The sequence below is a fragment of the Malaclemys terrapin genome, chromosome 21 (genome assembly GCF_027887155.1).
Source record: "Malaclemys terrapin pileata isolate rMalTer1 chromosome 21, rMalTer1.hap1, whole genome shotgun sequence".
Classification (NCBI taxonomy): Eukaryota; Metazoa; Chordata; order Testudines; family Emydidae; genus Malaclemys; species Malaclemys terrapin.
The window spans coordinates 3,050,231-3,066,063 of NC_071525.1; the positions used below are offsets into that span (position 1 = coordinate 3,050,231).

Consider the following 15,833-nt stretch of genomic DNA (forward strand, 5'->3'; position numbering starts at 1 on the left):
CAGGCCCGCCCTCTACTCCGGGTTCCAGCCCAGGGCCCTGTGGACGGCAGCTGTCTAGACGGCCTCCTGTAACAGCTGCATGACAGCTACAACTCCCTGGGCTACTTCCCCATGGCCTCCTCCAAACACCTTCCTTATTCTCACCACAGGACCTTCCTCCTGGTGTCTGATAACGCTTGTGCTCCTCAGTCCTCCAGCCGTACGCCTACTCACTCTCAGCTTCTAGCACACCTCTTGCTCCCAGTTCCTCTCACACACTTCCTCTCCTCTGGCTCCCTGGTTCCCCCTGGCTTGACTGGAGTGAGCCCTTTTATAGCATCAGAGGGGCCTTAATTAGAGTCAGGTGCTTAACTGCCTCACCTGACTCTTAGCAGGTTAATTGGAGTCAGGTGGTCTATTAGCCTGGAGCAGCCCCTGCTGTGGTCACTCAGGGAACAGAAAACTACTTATCCAGTGGCCAGTATATCTCCCTTCTGCTACTCTGCTGTTCCCAACTGGCCTGGGTCTATCACACTAGGAATAGGTTAATGAATGGATGGATGGACGGACGGATACGCGTGGAGACAGAAGGGGAGCTAGACCAACAGGCTCATTGTGGTGCATGCATCTGCCTGTGCACAGCAGTTTAATTTGATGTTATGTTCTTGGTGCGTTTGCTCTGGGGATAAATTTTAGCAGTGTGGCTCCTGGGTAGGCCACAACAGCTCCCGGCGAGGAGTGTCTGAGGAGCAAGCGAGGGCTTTCTCTGCCAGATGTGTCCTGGCAGTTAGCATCCCTAGCTGTGAGAAGGGTAGTGGTGGGGCCTTCAGAAAGGACAAAGAGATTGGCTGGCTCCACTACAGAGAAGTAGACTATTTCTAGAGGTACGGGGCTTACGAGGAGGATGGACAAAGCGGCTGTGTGCTGGGAAGAAAGGAAGCGGTTGAAAGGTGCAGACAGAGCCTTTGACACACAAAGTCACAGCCACCAAACACTGACCGCTGTAAAGCAGTTGTCTAGACACCAGTCCTGTAGGGATATTAAAGAAGGTACGAATAGAGATTCCCCCAACTGACAGTGACCCCCTTATAATTTGTTTTCCACGCTTTAAAATTTAACAGTTTTACCAAGTACAAAAATCTCTTGGGTCTTTTGTTAAAACTTGTAAGCTACTGTTTGTAGAAACCATTAATTATATTTAGTTTGTGAAAGATACTTTACTACTATGTAAAACTTACAAACAAGTTAACTGACTTTGTTTTTGAAGTAATTGATACAAGGTAAACAAACACTATAAGCCGTTAAGTGACTTTTACTTTATTTAACGGCTCCTAGGACAGACCCCCACGCCTTGTGATTAAAGGGCGGGGAGTCTTAAATGAATTAGCACACACCCTGAAAGTGGTGGAAACAGTAAATTAAAATATGGTTAAGATATGGAATGTATGCTGATAAATGCTTAATATACATAAATGGTTAGGGAGGTGCCAGCCTATTTATTGGCCAAAGAATGTGTCAAGTGGATAACCAGAAAACCCCCAGCAGGTAAACTGGGATCCACCCCATCACCTGGAAGGATGAGAAACACAAACTTTGAACAGTGTGAAGCCACCAGGAATGTGCCACTTTAAACAGGAATGTGCCATTTGCTGATTAAGTCAGCAACAGCAGGATGAAACAGCTCCCATAGACTAACATAGGAATTAATTCCTATAAGAATGGACTCTAAAGACTGATGACTTTGAGTCTCTGGTTCTGCTGCCAGCCTCCAGGAGCATCAGGTGCACCTGACACGGACTCGGCTCCATCCTCATGACCAAGATACCTGGCCAGTAACTTGGCATGAGCAACTTCTAGGCTGGTAACTATAACACCTATACAGAACTTAAATTAATGATTGTGTAAATGACTCTCTCTCTCTCTCTCTCTCTCTATATATATATTTATATATATACATATGTGTGTGTATAAGAAATAAGTAGTCAAACAACGTTGTTTACTTTTATCTTTTGCTTTATCAGTATATTTACAATAAATGTGGCATCTTTGCCTTATCCCTCTTAATAAAATCCTGCTGGTTTTTATTCTATTGGTATAACATTTTGGTGGAGAATTACGAAAGGGGGAATATTGGTAAAATGCCTCAGTTATTGTAAACATTGGTGTGCACACCACCAAGTAAACTTAGCATAATACAATCTGGTTAACCAAACCTGCTGGCCTCCAGATAGGTAGCAGGAAAATAACAAATATAAGCTACGATTTCAGAATCTAGGCTGTGTCGCTTGCTGAATGATGTCAGGAGCGACAGGAAAGTTTGAACAAGCTTTTAAAAATGTTCAAGAAATGCTCAGTTATGCATGACTGAGCATAAGAGGAGAACTTAGGGTTTCTCGCTCTGCCCCTGGAAAGGGTTTTTATATTTGGTGTATGAACCCTCGGTGGTAGAAGCCCGAGCAATACAGAGGAAAGCTTAGCGTCTCTCCCTCTGGCCCAGAGTGGGTTAAAAACATAAGATACAGATCTTGTTCTGTTAAACCAAACTCTGAAGGATATAGGAGTTTGGGCAGTGTAGTGTGATTTATGTTTGTTTGGTTTTGTTTTTGTGAGTGATATTGTGGTCATTTCACAATTTTGAAAGAAATGTTTAAGGAAAGGGACCAGGAAGGGTGGGGCTGGTTGAGAAGCCCACCCGCCTTGCTAAATTGGTAGTGGAACAAAGCTTGTGCCCATGAAAAGGAAAGGTTCATTGGAAAAAGCAGAAACAGGCCCAGGCAAGCAACAGATAGAAAAATTAAAAAATTGGTTGAAAGCCTTAAGGGCATAGTGGCAAGAGTAAGAAAGCAGTAAGTGCAGGCATGAATCCCTGAAACAATACTTAAAATGGTAAAATCTAATGGATAAAGGTGTCATTTTGGGAGATAAACAGTAATTTAAGGAAAGACCTTGAAAAGTTAACTCTACAGAGGCTGAACAGAATTAAGCAGTTAAACTTTGTGAAAATGTTAAAAAGTACCATGTTAAAGAGAAAAGGAATTCTTGGTTTCTTTGCAGCCATTCTGAAGGAAAAATGGGCCCTTTTCCAAAGGAATGTCTGTAAATAATCCAGGTATTTAAAATAATTTGACTACGAACAATTTAGTCAAATTTGTTAAAAACATGAGGGGATTCTATTGGAACTTAACTGACCCAAATGTATAAAGGAAATATAATCTATGTATAGCTATGTAAAAACAGCAATATAGAAGAGATGTTAAGGAAAAGAAAATGTGTATGTATCTATTTGTCTGTAAAAATATGTAACGTTCTAAGAACCTAAACCAACACATCTGGTTTGTAAAACTCCTGTTTTGTAGGTTTAAGATAAATTAGTTTAGTTTTGTTTTTAATGTGTAACAAAATAGCAGATGAGAGCTATAGTAAAAGAATAAAAAATTAATAGTGCTCTCTGAAGCAACAGCGGGGTAAGTGCACAAAACAAAACAAAAAGCGCTGCTCGAAACGCTGAGCCTTCAGATGGCTCTGTGTAATCAGACTGTCACTTTGACGAGGGTACATGAAAACTCTGTAAAAACAAAAGGAAGCAGCTGCAGTTTGGCTTCTATGGAAGCCCTGTAACAAGGTTTTCCTTCCATTGGCTACATGCAAAAATAAAAAACTGCGCCAAGATTTACAAGCCTCTGCTGCAAAAGCAGAGAAATAAAATGTCTGTCCATTAGTACCCAAATCCAGTTAGAGGTCCTTAAGGTTGGGTACAGAGAGTTAAAACAGATATCCAATGTCATACAGGACAGGCTTGGAAAGGTTGAAGTTGCAAAGCGGAGAAGTGTCACAGATAGGCAAGTGCCCACAGAGTAAGCAGCATCATTCAGCAAAGCTGTCTTAGGGTCCCTCCGCAGTGCATGTAAACCCAGGCGTGTGGGACTCAGTGTTCCCAATCCCATGTAAACCTGAGTTTATAGTTGCTGGATCTGGATTTCATGGCCATGCTAATGTGTCCAGACTGTGCTAAGCAGACCTGCTGACTCAGGTCTGTGGCTTAAGCTGCGTCCACACTGCAAAATGACAGGGCTTGAACCCCAGTCACAGCGGGACTCAGGCTGTGATCCTCCTCCCCACAGCAGGGTCCTAGGACCCGGGTCCTGAGCGCTTGCTGACCCAAGACTGGCTGATTTGTGTGTAGTCAGAAGGGGCGCCTGGGCGCAAACTTGAGTCCGAGCTTGGGCTTAGGGTGCAGTGTAGACGTCCCCAGTCAGCCTGATCCAGTTCCCATTGATGTCACTGGGAGCCTTTCCATTGACCTCAATGGGCACTGGATGGGCTGCAGTCGGTCAGCAAATGATGGCGTAGCTTGCTCTCGGTCAGCTCAACTGCATTAGTCTGTCTTTGCTGAGAGAAGAAGTGGAGAAGTAAAGGTCTCCTCGCTTGTGCACACATTGTTGATCAGGAAGCAATTGGATGAGCTGTTGCTGGCACATACCAGTGTGGCAAGATCAATGCTACAAAAGCTTTTTGGTAGTTGCCACCTGCCTCGGGTGACCAGACAGCAAGTGTGAAAAATGGGGACAGGGGGTGGGGGGGTAATAGGAGCCTATATTAAAAAAGCCCCAAATATCAGGACTGTCCCTAAAAAATCCGGACATCTGGTCACCCTACACCTGCCAGTGTGGTGGAGTACGAAAGACAAGCCGTAAATAGACCGTTGTGTTTCAGGATATAAAAGCACCTGCAGTCCACACCATGGCGAACGGGCAGTCTTGTACAACAGCCTTGCAACCCAAACTGATCCTAAAGAAATAGCAAAGTCCTAAACTGTCTACTCTCAGAAAGGTGGGGATTTGAACATGGGCACACCTTTATCTGAAGCACTGCACTGCGTTGCTAGTGTGTTACAACTGCCAAACGTAAGTGTTCAAAAATCCTGAGTAAAGCCCCCCAAAATCAAGAGATTGGTTTAACAATTGCTTCACATTTCCAAGTTTTCTCTGCAACCAGAAGGGCTAGAAACTTTTTTTTTTTTTTTAAATAAAGGCAAATTGAGATTTTTCCTGCAATCTCTTGATTCTAGTATCTGGGACTTTAAGAAAAAAAACTCTAAAAATCGTGAGACATAACTTCATGAGAGTTGGCAATGCGGTAAATTCCTAGGCAGCACATGCTGTATGAGTGACTCTTTCCTTAGCTACATTATAACTATACAGAAACCAGACAGTTTAACTAACTGCTTGAAAATTAATAACAGAATCATTCAACCAACAATACATCTCATCAATAATTAATATGATGGACAATCAGTTATTAATCTAGCACCCAAAATGCGCTAGGCCCTGGACAAAGATGGTCCCCGCTCTGAAGGGTTTACCATTTAATTTTCTAATTTAATAATTAAAAATATTGCCCCCCATCCCGCATCAGGATAAGTCAATGTGGCCCCTTGTACACGAATACAGACACACTGAAATCAACCGGGTACAGGGATCCCAATTAATAAATGGGTGCCTAGATTTGCTTGATAACATTCTCTGGATGAAGAAGAACAGGAGTACTTGTGGCACCTTAGAGACTAACAAATTTATTAGAGCATAAGCTTTCGTGGACTACAGCCCACTTCTTCGGATGCATATAGAAAGATTCTCTGGATGGTTTACACTAGTAAATGAAAGAGTTCACCATAATCAAGTATCATAAGCAACATGACGCAGGAAGCAGTGAAACACAAGAGATATGAGCCACATGCTAAAGAAATGTTGTTATTCTGAAGGGCTCAGGGAAATGAGGCAATTACTGGTTTCCCGGGGCCCAAGTCACAGCCGCTGCTACTGACCACATGGATTTTTGTTGCTGCCGTTATGAAATTTTGTAAGACTTCCAACATTGTGCAATGAGGCACAAGACATTTTGTAAAGCTCCCTTCGCTCCCGTGGTAGAGTCCAGTTCCTACTTCTGCAAGTGCCTAGCCTAAGTAGTACTTGGCACAGTTATGGAGAGGGCAGGGATCACTAGCCCCATTTTACAGACGGGCAAAACGCAGACACAAAGTAGCGCAGTCACTTGCTGTCAGAGGGGCACAGCCAGGATTTAGGCCCTAACTCTCATGACTGTCCCTGTTGTCTGCTAGGTCACAGAGCCTGGAGGACCCGCTAGACTCCCCAACAGGCTGCTCCGACCTGAAGGCGACGCTGACAGGTGCTCAGGGCCAATGTGGAATGGCTCCAGTGTGTTGTAGCTTGTAGCACAAACCCCACTGCCACTTCAATGGCTGGCAGCCTCCACAGAGAAGTGGGGGACTGACTGAGCCCCGAAACCTGAACTGCCCTCTTCCGCCTAGAGGTAGCTCCCTTCAGGCCTGGAGATGAGGCCAAGCTGCCCTATATTGTAGCCCTTATGTCAGTGGAGGAGTTCGGCCTCCAGCCTGTATATATGATAAAGCCAGGCCGGCATTTTCCCTTCAAACACCCAGCAAAGGCAACGGACAAACTCCCTTCACAGCCCGCACTTACCGGCTTTGTAGAAAAGGAGAAGAGTGAGCCACACACACCAAGGTGTCCCCATTTCTCTGCCAGAGCTGGTGCAGTTTCCTATGTGACTCGAACAGTCACAGGCTTCTGAGACAAGCCCAGCTCCTTCCGCTTTACGACGATCTTGGGAGACCACAGCTACAGGCACTGCGCATAAATTTATAGTGTAACACCGGAAAAGAGAACTAAGTAACTACTGCTTCTGTGGCTTTCAAACTTTTTAACCTCTGACTGTGAGCCCCCCCTTCTAAATTAAAAAGGGAGTTAATTTAATTTAACCGGGGCTCAGTGCTGTCAGCCCCACAGAGCCGACAGCTTGCGACCCCCCCCCCCCCACGTAACCACCTTGCGACGCCGAGGGGTCATGCCCCCCAGTTTGAGAACCCCTGTACTACTTCATTAAAGCTACGTCGGTGCTACGGAGCACCAGTGGTGGTGCGTAGGATGGGTGCAGCCACACTGCGATGTGTAGTTACACGTGTCTGACAGGCTCTGGTGCAGGGGAAGGCAGCGGAGAGTAGTGTAGACAGCTTGGTCTAGAAGCGAGTCGCGTATGGTATGTTCTCGGGTACATAGTCACACCCTTCGGGCGTGTCTTTACTCTTCTCCCGAAGCGGACTGCATGGCTCTTCATACCCGTGCTGGGGGGAAGGCTACCCAAGTACATACTCTACACCACTGGTTCTCAACCTTTTGGGGATCAGGACCCATTTGTAAATGTTTATGCCCTGTCGCCCCCCGGTAAATAGTCAGGGGGTGGAGGCCCTGGGGTGGTTTCGGTAAGATCCTGCTGGGGGTTGGGTCCTGCCCGGCACTCACCCTCCAGTGGCGGCTCCGGCAGCTCCAGTGCAGTGGTGCTGGCTGGATTTCAAAATTGAACATTTTAATTTATTAAAAAAAAAATTACACTTTTTATTTTAAACGAACAGTAACATCGTTGGAACGAAACCACTTTCCACACTTTGAAATGTTCACAATTAATATAAAATGTTTGTTGGTCAGGTCCATTCATAACCAAGGAAGGGAGCAATGGACTGGGCAAAGAACCGCATTGCTGGGGCACCAGTGCCATGCGTGTTATGAATCAGTGTAAACCACTCAGGATGAAACTCTCTGCCGGATAGTTATTAAGGGAAGTGTCTGGGGTAAAGCACCACTGGTTTGTAGTTGCTCACTTACTGTACCAAAGGAGGGCTCACATTTTGAGGCCATGTGGTCCTAGCAGAACAGCTTTGACCTAAGGGATTTCCCAGGTGAAACCCCTGTAAATGGAGGGGAAAGTGACATTTACTCTGTGAAATTCCAGAAGAATCCAAGAAAGACTCAGACAAGTCTTCTCAGGACAGGGCAGCGGTGCCTTGGCTGAGTTCTCTGCCAAAGGGAGTTGTGCCTATGTGTAAACGGGTACCTCCTCTCTGCCAGGTAAACAGGACTCATGGATAGTCTATAAATAAACAAGTAGCAAATACCCCTGCCCTCGCTGATTTCTGCTCTAAACGGGAGAGCCCCCACAATCTACCACTGCTCAGCAAAGGGGCAACACTATTAGATCTGGACTCCCCTGGAAATGTTCCTTTTAAAATGTACTAGGACAAACTCTAGTACCTGGCTCCATCCCCCTTACACTGCTCTGGGCAGCTGGAGATTTTCCTGCCATAATGGGGCATTCAACACAGGAGGCGTTCAACACTGGGGGACAGTTCTACACCCCCTGCACCCAACCCCGCCACGTAGGGGGCATTTCTGGACAAGGTGGGGCCTGTGGCTGGAGGTAGGAGCTGGAACGTGCTGTGCTCTGGCATTCCACGTCTGATGAGTATTTCCCACGGGTCTGAGTTGCTGCCACAACCTGAGGTTTCCCCATCGGCCTGAGAATTAGAGAAGGGGATAGGTGGGTTAAATCCCACACACTGGGTCCTGCTGATTTACTGTATTCATGACATTTTCCCAGTGCTGCTTAGCTCAGAAGTGTCGTCCGCTTCCCCACAAAGTTTTGATTCCGTTTACTAGGCTGATCAAGTGACTCGGGCAGGATTACACACCGAGACAGGCATTCGGCTGCTCAGGGAAACCAGGATCCTCTTCTCTTTCTCAGGGTTCGTATCATGATCATCACCCTCATTATTCTTTGTTGCTCTAGCACAGGGGTGGGCAACCTATGGCACGCGGGCCGAAGGCGGCACACGAGCTGATTTTCAGTGGCACTCACACTGGCCACCGGTTCGGGGGGCTCTGCATTTTAATTTAATTTAAGTGAAGCTTCTTAAACACATTTTAAAAACCTTATTTACTTTACATACAACAATAGTTTAGTTATATATTATAGACTTAGAGAAAGAGATCGTCTAAAAACGTTCAAATGTATTACTGGCACACGAAACCTTAAATTAGAGTGAATAAATGAAGACTCGGCACCCCACTTCTGAAAGGTGGCCGACCCTGATCTCGAACGACATGCCTTTGTAAGCCAAACTGAACTGAGCACACATTCCTATCCTGCTTTCTGACTCGGCGTATACATTATATATTTACCGATCCCTTCACCCCCACACAACTGCGGCCAGCGGTGGTGGAGGACTTGAGTCAGGAAACCACATAAGCACGTGCTTAACTTTGACTTCAGTGAGAATTAAGCATCTACTTAAAGTTAGGCTCATGTTTGTGCTTCCCATAATTGGGGGCTTAACTAGGGTGACCAGATGTCCCGATTTTATAGGGACAGTCCCGATATTTGGGGCTTTTTCTTATATAGATACCTATTATCCCCCACCCCCATCCCAATTTTTCACACTTGCTGTCTGGTCACCCTAGGCTTAACACAATACAGCCATGCCACACAATGGCACTGGGACAAGAACTGGTCTGTCTCCAGAGGACACTCCAGGGAACTAGAATGCACCTACCCCATTGGGCTGCTCCAGGACAGCAGGACGAGAACCCTGCTACAAGTTCTATAGGATGTTTTATGATCAAGGCGAGAGCAAGTCAAAAATTTCCCATCCAAACTGTTTTCAGGGAAAAGGGGCCTTTTCTCCTAAACAAAAATGTTTGCAGGAAATTTTAATTTCATTCAAAATCTATCTGAAAAACTGGGCATTTTCTGAAAAAAAAAATTAAAAAGCAAACAAAATGTAGTTTCTTTTGATATTTGCGTATGTGAGTAAAATACTTACCCTTTCCCAACTAGTTCTAGGACCTCGTTTTAAAAAATCTCTCATCTGAAAGGCAGCATCTGCAGCAACCAGGAAACCCCCTGCCAACATGCCAGGTCATTGATCTTTGAATCACAAGCACCACTTTCTGGGATATCCTGAGTGTCCATCATTGGTGTCCAATCCAAGTATAGCTCAAGTCCAAATCTGCTTAGTTTATAGTGTCAGGTCTAATCACACGCTGTGGTGATACACTAGCTAACTAAACTAGGAACAAAAACAAAGCATTCATGAATTGTATGGCAGGTTAATGCTGTTCAGTTATTAGTTAACTTAGACATGAAAACTTAGAAGGGGGAAAATGAGAGAAGAATGATGAGGAAGTGAGCAACAGAAAGGAGAGGAAGCAAAAAGGCAGAAATAGGTAGTGTTATTTCCTTGGGGGCAACAGTTTTAGGAACACAAGATTCTATTACCACGACAACCAAATACAGAACAGGCAGAATTTCTGTATTTTTATAAAAATAACGAGGAGTCCGGTGGCAAATGACTAACAGATTTATTTGAGCATAAGCTTTCATGGGTAAAAACCCACTTCTTCAGATGCATGGAGTGAAAATTACAGATGCAGGCATAAATATACTGGCACATGAAGAGAAGGGAGTTACCACACAAGTGGAGAACCAGTATTGACAGGGCCAATTCAATCAGGGTGGATGTGGTCCACTCCCAATAACTGATGAGGAGGTGTCAATACCAAGAGAGGGAAAATTGCTTTTGTAATGAGCCAGCCACTCTCAGTCCCTATTCAAGCCCAAATTAATGGTGTCAAGTTTGCAAATGGTATCAGAGGGGTAGCTGTGTTAGTCTGAATCTGTAAAAAACAACAGAGGGTCCTGTGGCATCTTTGAGACTAACAGAAGTATTGGGAGCATAAGCTTTCGTGGGTAAGACTTCTTGCATCTGAAGAAGTGAGGTTCTTACCCACGAAAGCTTATGCTCCCAATACTTCTGTTAGTCTCAAAGGTGCCACAGGACCCTCTGTTGAAGTTTGCAAATGAATTGTAGCTCTGCAGTTTCTCTTTGAAGTCTGTTTTTGAAGTTTTATATTTTTATAACCTTCTCCATGGGGGATGTCGGTGTAATATTGAAGCAAATCAAATACATGGATGAGTATCTCCTAGCAGCAGCCTGGGGAGGTAAAGGACTGTTATACCCAGTTTACAGATAGAGAATTGAGGCACAGAGGAGGGGTATGACTTGTCCAAGACCATACGGGGTAGTCTGTGGCAGTAAATGGAATTCAGGGATTTTTGCAGCTTAGTTCAGCGCCTTAGACACAAGACCATCCTGGTCGGTGCTAGGAAGGACAGTAAAGGAGAGATCGCTCCCTGGGGTGCTGTGGACCTAGGGTGAAATTTGGTCCCAAAGGGTTTCCTACATCATGAAAATGCCTTGCAGCAGCTCAAGGAGTGGGGGAAATGAATTCAGGGTCTGACTGTCAGGGTGATTTTTTTTCCCCTTGGGGTGGTGACAATGACAGATACTAACCACAGGTTTCCCCCAGAGCTCAAGGGTGAGTTATTAATCATTTCCATTGCATGTGGCTGGGTGCTGCTCACGGAATAGAGGGTTGTTTTCACGGCACTGTTAGCAGTGGCTCTTCGCCACATTTTAGCCCAACCCCCCCACCCTCCACACAGAAAAATCCTGAACCGGGGTTGGACGTGCCTTAGCCCAGGGTAGCTGACCCAGAGCGGGGTGTGGATTAGAACCTGGGCTCTGCTTTAACTCAGGCTGGAACCCACCTGCTTTCAGTGAGGACACAGGCTAAACCACTCCAGTGCTGATACCCCCAGTGTGTTCCCACAGTTCCCCCCGAAGACCAGATACGTTCTCCCACAATCGAGAGGTGAAAAATTACAGCGTCTCAGCACAGAGAGCCCTGGGGCACAGACACACAGGTAGTGCTATGTAGTGGGGATGCTCCCGCCCCGGGTTGGCTAACCCGCGTTCACTGTCCAGCGCAGACATTCCCCATCCTAAAGATCTTAACACTCAAAAGACACAGAGGGTGGGAAAGCTAACGGGAGCACAGAGAGGCAAAGGGGCTTGCCCATGCTCCGGGCCACCGCTGTGTGCTAAGTGGGCTGCATGCAGCCCGCAGGTTGAGAACCACTGGCGTATGTATTAACTTTTCAACTTTTAACCCACTTTTAACTTTTAGGCACCCCAGAACATCGGCGCCCCTTGGCACGTGCCTCCTGTGGTTAATTGGAAATCCGGCCTTGCCCACGCTCACTCAGCAGGTGAGCAGCAGAACCTGCACTAGAACTCAGGTGCCCGGCCTCCTGCTCCATTTCCCTAAAGACCGGAGTGCAGGCGCTCAGTAAAACTCAATGGCATCTCTGAATTTTTGCAATTGCATTTTTTTTCCTTGACAACCTTTTTTGAACAGCTCTAGCACTGTAGCAGGAGGTATTAGGGACTCGAACTCTGCCCAAGGGCATAGCCCCAAAGCCGGGGCAGTAGAAAACTGTTTTTCACCTGGTTTTGCACTAACGGTTTAAAGAACCCACGTGGTGCAAGTTCACCGGTTTTCATCAGACAGTGAACAAAGGACCTGCCAGCTGCCCACTGGCTTTGCGGGGGTGGGTGAAATTCACCCCTATGCAGAGTGTGAGTGCAGAGTTGTGTGGGCTGAAGGGGGCATAAGCGTTACCTTGGCCTTGTTCACGGGGGGAGTTTCACCCTGGGTGCAATAGTGGTTCAGTAGTTATGTTCATCCTCGTGGTTCAGCAATCTGCCCCCGGCCTCCCCCACTGCACGTCATCCGACACCTGCCCTGCAGCAGGCAAGGGGGGCTACGGACATCCCTACACGCCATCATTCATTCCTCTATCTTTGCTATCCTGAAATGCACCACCTGGGCCCTGCCTCTTGCTCTTACGTCCACCCGTGTAAAACTGGGGCAGCTCTACTGAGTTCAGCCGAGCCACCCCCAACTTACGCACCTGTCAACAGCAGCACAATGTGACCCTCTTCTCAAAAGCGCTGATCACTTTCTGCTAACCAACGAGCAAAGCCACTTTCAAAACTGAAAGTGGGTTTGTGTAGGGGGATTTTGCGTGTTCCTGCTTCACTACTGCTTTTCCATCTACAGAGGCGAGGTGCCGTTCGCACCTCTGCATCAGTGATTCCACTGCAGGGGGAGGACGGGTGGTGTTTGAGCTACTGCCCTCCCCCCCTGAAGTTCTGCTCCCCGGGGGATATGTTGAATGCCCGCCCTGGCCAGCACTGCCCAGCCAGGGACCCCACCGCACAGCAGAGGTTGTGTGCGCCCTGGAATTGCAGTCAGCTGTTCCTTCTAGGATGGCGGAGCCCAGTCTAGGATTTAAGGAGACCCCATGTGGTGACAAAAGGCAACACGGGCTGGGAGCCAGAGAGAGCCCTGGGATCTGTGTCCAGCAGTGTCAATACAGAATCCCTCTGTAAACATCGCAGCCCGGCCCTGTCCGTTCCCTATGGCCGATCGCATCTGGGGGCTTTGCCCCAGCTGGGGGGCCTGGCTTAGGCTGGTGTATCTAAGGGGTGAAGAATCCATTAACCCTCTGCCCAGGTAGGAGTAACTCTCGTGCGCTGACCGATATCCCCACTGGTCTCCTGCAGGTGCCTCATTTACCCGTGAAGCTGTGGAACCAACATGGATAGGTGCACGGGGCATCCCTGTCTGTGACACCCCACCCCCACTCCCCCCGACCAGGATAAATACCAAAAAAACCTGCCTCCCACAACTAAGAACTGGGGGGCGCGGGTTATCCCACTTCAGCCCAACGTGTGCTTCTGACACCTTCCTGGGAAGCAGCTTCTGCTGGGCCACTGTTGGGGGTGGGATCCGGGGCTAGATACAGGCCTGATCCGGTCTGGCAGGTTCCATGTTCCTGTGCCCATGTCACGAGCTACAGACCCTGTGGCCTGGCCTCAGGGTGAATGAGATCAGGGGCAGCCCCGTCTCTCTTTGACTCAATAATCCCCCTCTGGCCTCATCCCGAATCCCAGGCCATCTCTGCATGCTGAGCTCATCCCAGGTGTGGTTTTTCCCAGATGCAGGTGGCTAGCAGGAGAAACAGGGAGGAAAGTTCCCGCCCTTTCTAGCTCAGACACCTCCCCGGCCTGGGAACCCCCTGGCCCATTAGCAGCAGAGTCTAAGGTGTGGTTATCTCGGGGAAGGCTATTTCAGTCTGCATGAACAAGGACACCTCGCTCCCCACACGGAGGAGAGGTGTGAACTACTTGCAAAGAGCACCTATGACTCAACCCTCCCTGAGAAGGTGGGATGCTAAGGACACGATCCTGCCCAGTGGCGGGTGCAGAAGGGTGCGGATCAGTGCAAGCACAACCCGGCGTGGTGGAGAACTTGGGGCCGGCGTGATACTCTACCCCAACAGAAGCGGGTGAGTCTGACAGAGGGTCTCGTTAGCATGGAGGTTCATGCTTATTCCCACCGCCTCTCTCCGCGGGCAGCCCCGGGACTGCAGAAGCACAAAGGGCATCACCTCTTCGCCCCTCCCTAGCAGCAGAGAGCAGCCTCGGCGGAAGAGCTGGCCACAGGTTGGTACTAAGAACACAACTGAGCGCCGCTCTAACGTCAGCATTCTGGGCCTGCAGGTGCCGCTGCCTCCCTGGGGGAAAGTGATTCTGGAGAGATCAAGAACCTGCAGCGGATGCAAAAGGCTGCGGCTGGAGCGGTCTCCGAGGGGGGAGGTTGGGTTTTCAGCAATTAAAACGTCAACACATTTCTTTGGAGGAGTGTAGCGAAGTGAGACTCATTCGCGCAGCGCCTCCGGCTGGTCAGCTTGGGAATTAGCTCTCCAGCATACAGAGCGCCTCCTACTGGCCGGTGTCTCGCCTGCCGCTGACCCCCATGTCCCTCCAGACCCCAGTGCCCTGTACCGCAGGGTTCTGCCCCAGCAGTTCTCCACCACACTCTGGGTCTCCCCTCCCAGGGGAACCCCCAACCCTCTCACCCACCTTGCCTCAGTGGCGACTGCCAGTTGTCATCTAGCCCTTGCTCACTGGGGCAAATTACAGACTGTCAAGGCCACTCACCACTGGCCAGGAGGATGGACCAGCGTCCTTTGCCTATCTCTGGGCAGCACCTCCCAGCCCCAGGACCTGCATGGGCCTTTACCAAGGCCTCAGCCTGAGGAGTTGCCAGGCTGGAGCTCCTCACCTCCTCTAGCCGCTCCCCAGCCCTGCTCCACTCCAGGTACCCTTTTCTCACCGGCAACTAGGTCCTTCTCTCTCCACAGCTAGAGAGAGACTGGCCCAGTGCCTCCCTGAGCCCTTATAACAGCTGTGGCCTGATTGGGGCGTGACCCCAGCTTTGGCTTCTTCCCCAATCAGCTTAACCTTTTTTCTAGGAGCAGGGTAACTGCATCGCTTCAAGGATTTTATTGTCAGTGCATACATTTTTTTTCCTACAGCTGGCACACACAGTCAGCTCACGCTGCACAAATAACATAAGTTGTTCTCTGAGGTTTCCAAAGCAATTTACAAACACTGTTCTCTCTCCATGCTGTATGTTGGTATCATGATCCCCATTTTACAGCTCGGGGGGGGGGGGGAAACTGAGCCACAGGGAGGCAAAGGGACTCACCCAAGGTCGCATAGAGAGTTGGTGGCAGAGCTAAGACTGGAACCCAGGAGTCCAGATGCTTAGTCACCGCACTCTGACTGCTAGACCATGATGCCTCTCGAGTTAATGCAACATGAGAACCTTTTAAAAACAGTCTGTGTCATTTATCAGACTATCCCTACCCCATCTCACAGGTCAGAGGGGTAAGGACGTCAGGAATGTGTCTGCCCACAGTTGGGACATTTTCTGGGCTTGAGAGCGGGGGGTCTATTCTCTGATGGTGAAATTCACACCTGTGCAGAGGGCCGGCCCGAGGGCTATGCATAACTAGAGCCGTGTGCAGGGTGGAAGTGCTGTTTAACGAGATTTCAAAATATGGCTTCATTCCGAATCGAAACGACAAATCCCAATTGCTTGGGGGCACTCGGAACATTTTGCTTTGATGCCATTTCATTCTGAGTTCAGCTTTTCTAAAAACGCCGTAGTAGAACGCAAATACGTGAGATGCATTGTAATATCTGAGGCAAAATTTTAAAATAATTCAGA

General features: G+C 48.1%; 1 protein-coding gene across 3 annotated transcripts in view; it reads right to left on the reverse strand.

Moving 5' to 3' along the window:
- The window catches only part of LOC128827042 (SLAM family member 5-like), a 39,573-nt gene extending 24,636 nt beyond the window's left edge, over positions 1-14,937 (reverse strand). For 2 of the 3 annotated variants that reach the window (XM_054010736.1, XM_054010734.1), the window contains exon 1: positions 6,480-6,603. In XM_054010736.1, the coding sequence (XP_053866711.1) occupies positions 6,480-6,531 (52 nt within the window). In that variant the 5' untranslated portion in view covers positions 6,532-6,603. Of the gene's footprint in view, positions 1-6,479; positions 6,604-14,882 lie in introns of those variants that run through there. The other variant, XM_054010737.1, reaches the window with a different exon arrangement.
- Positions 14,938-15,833: the final 896 nt, after the last annotated feature.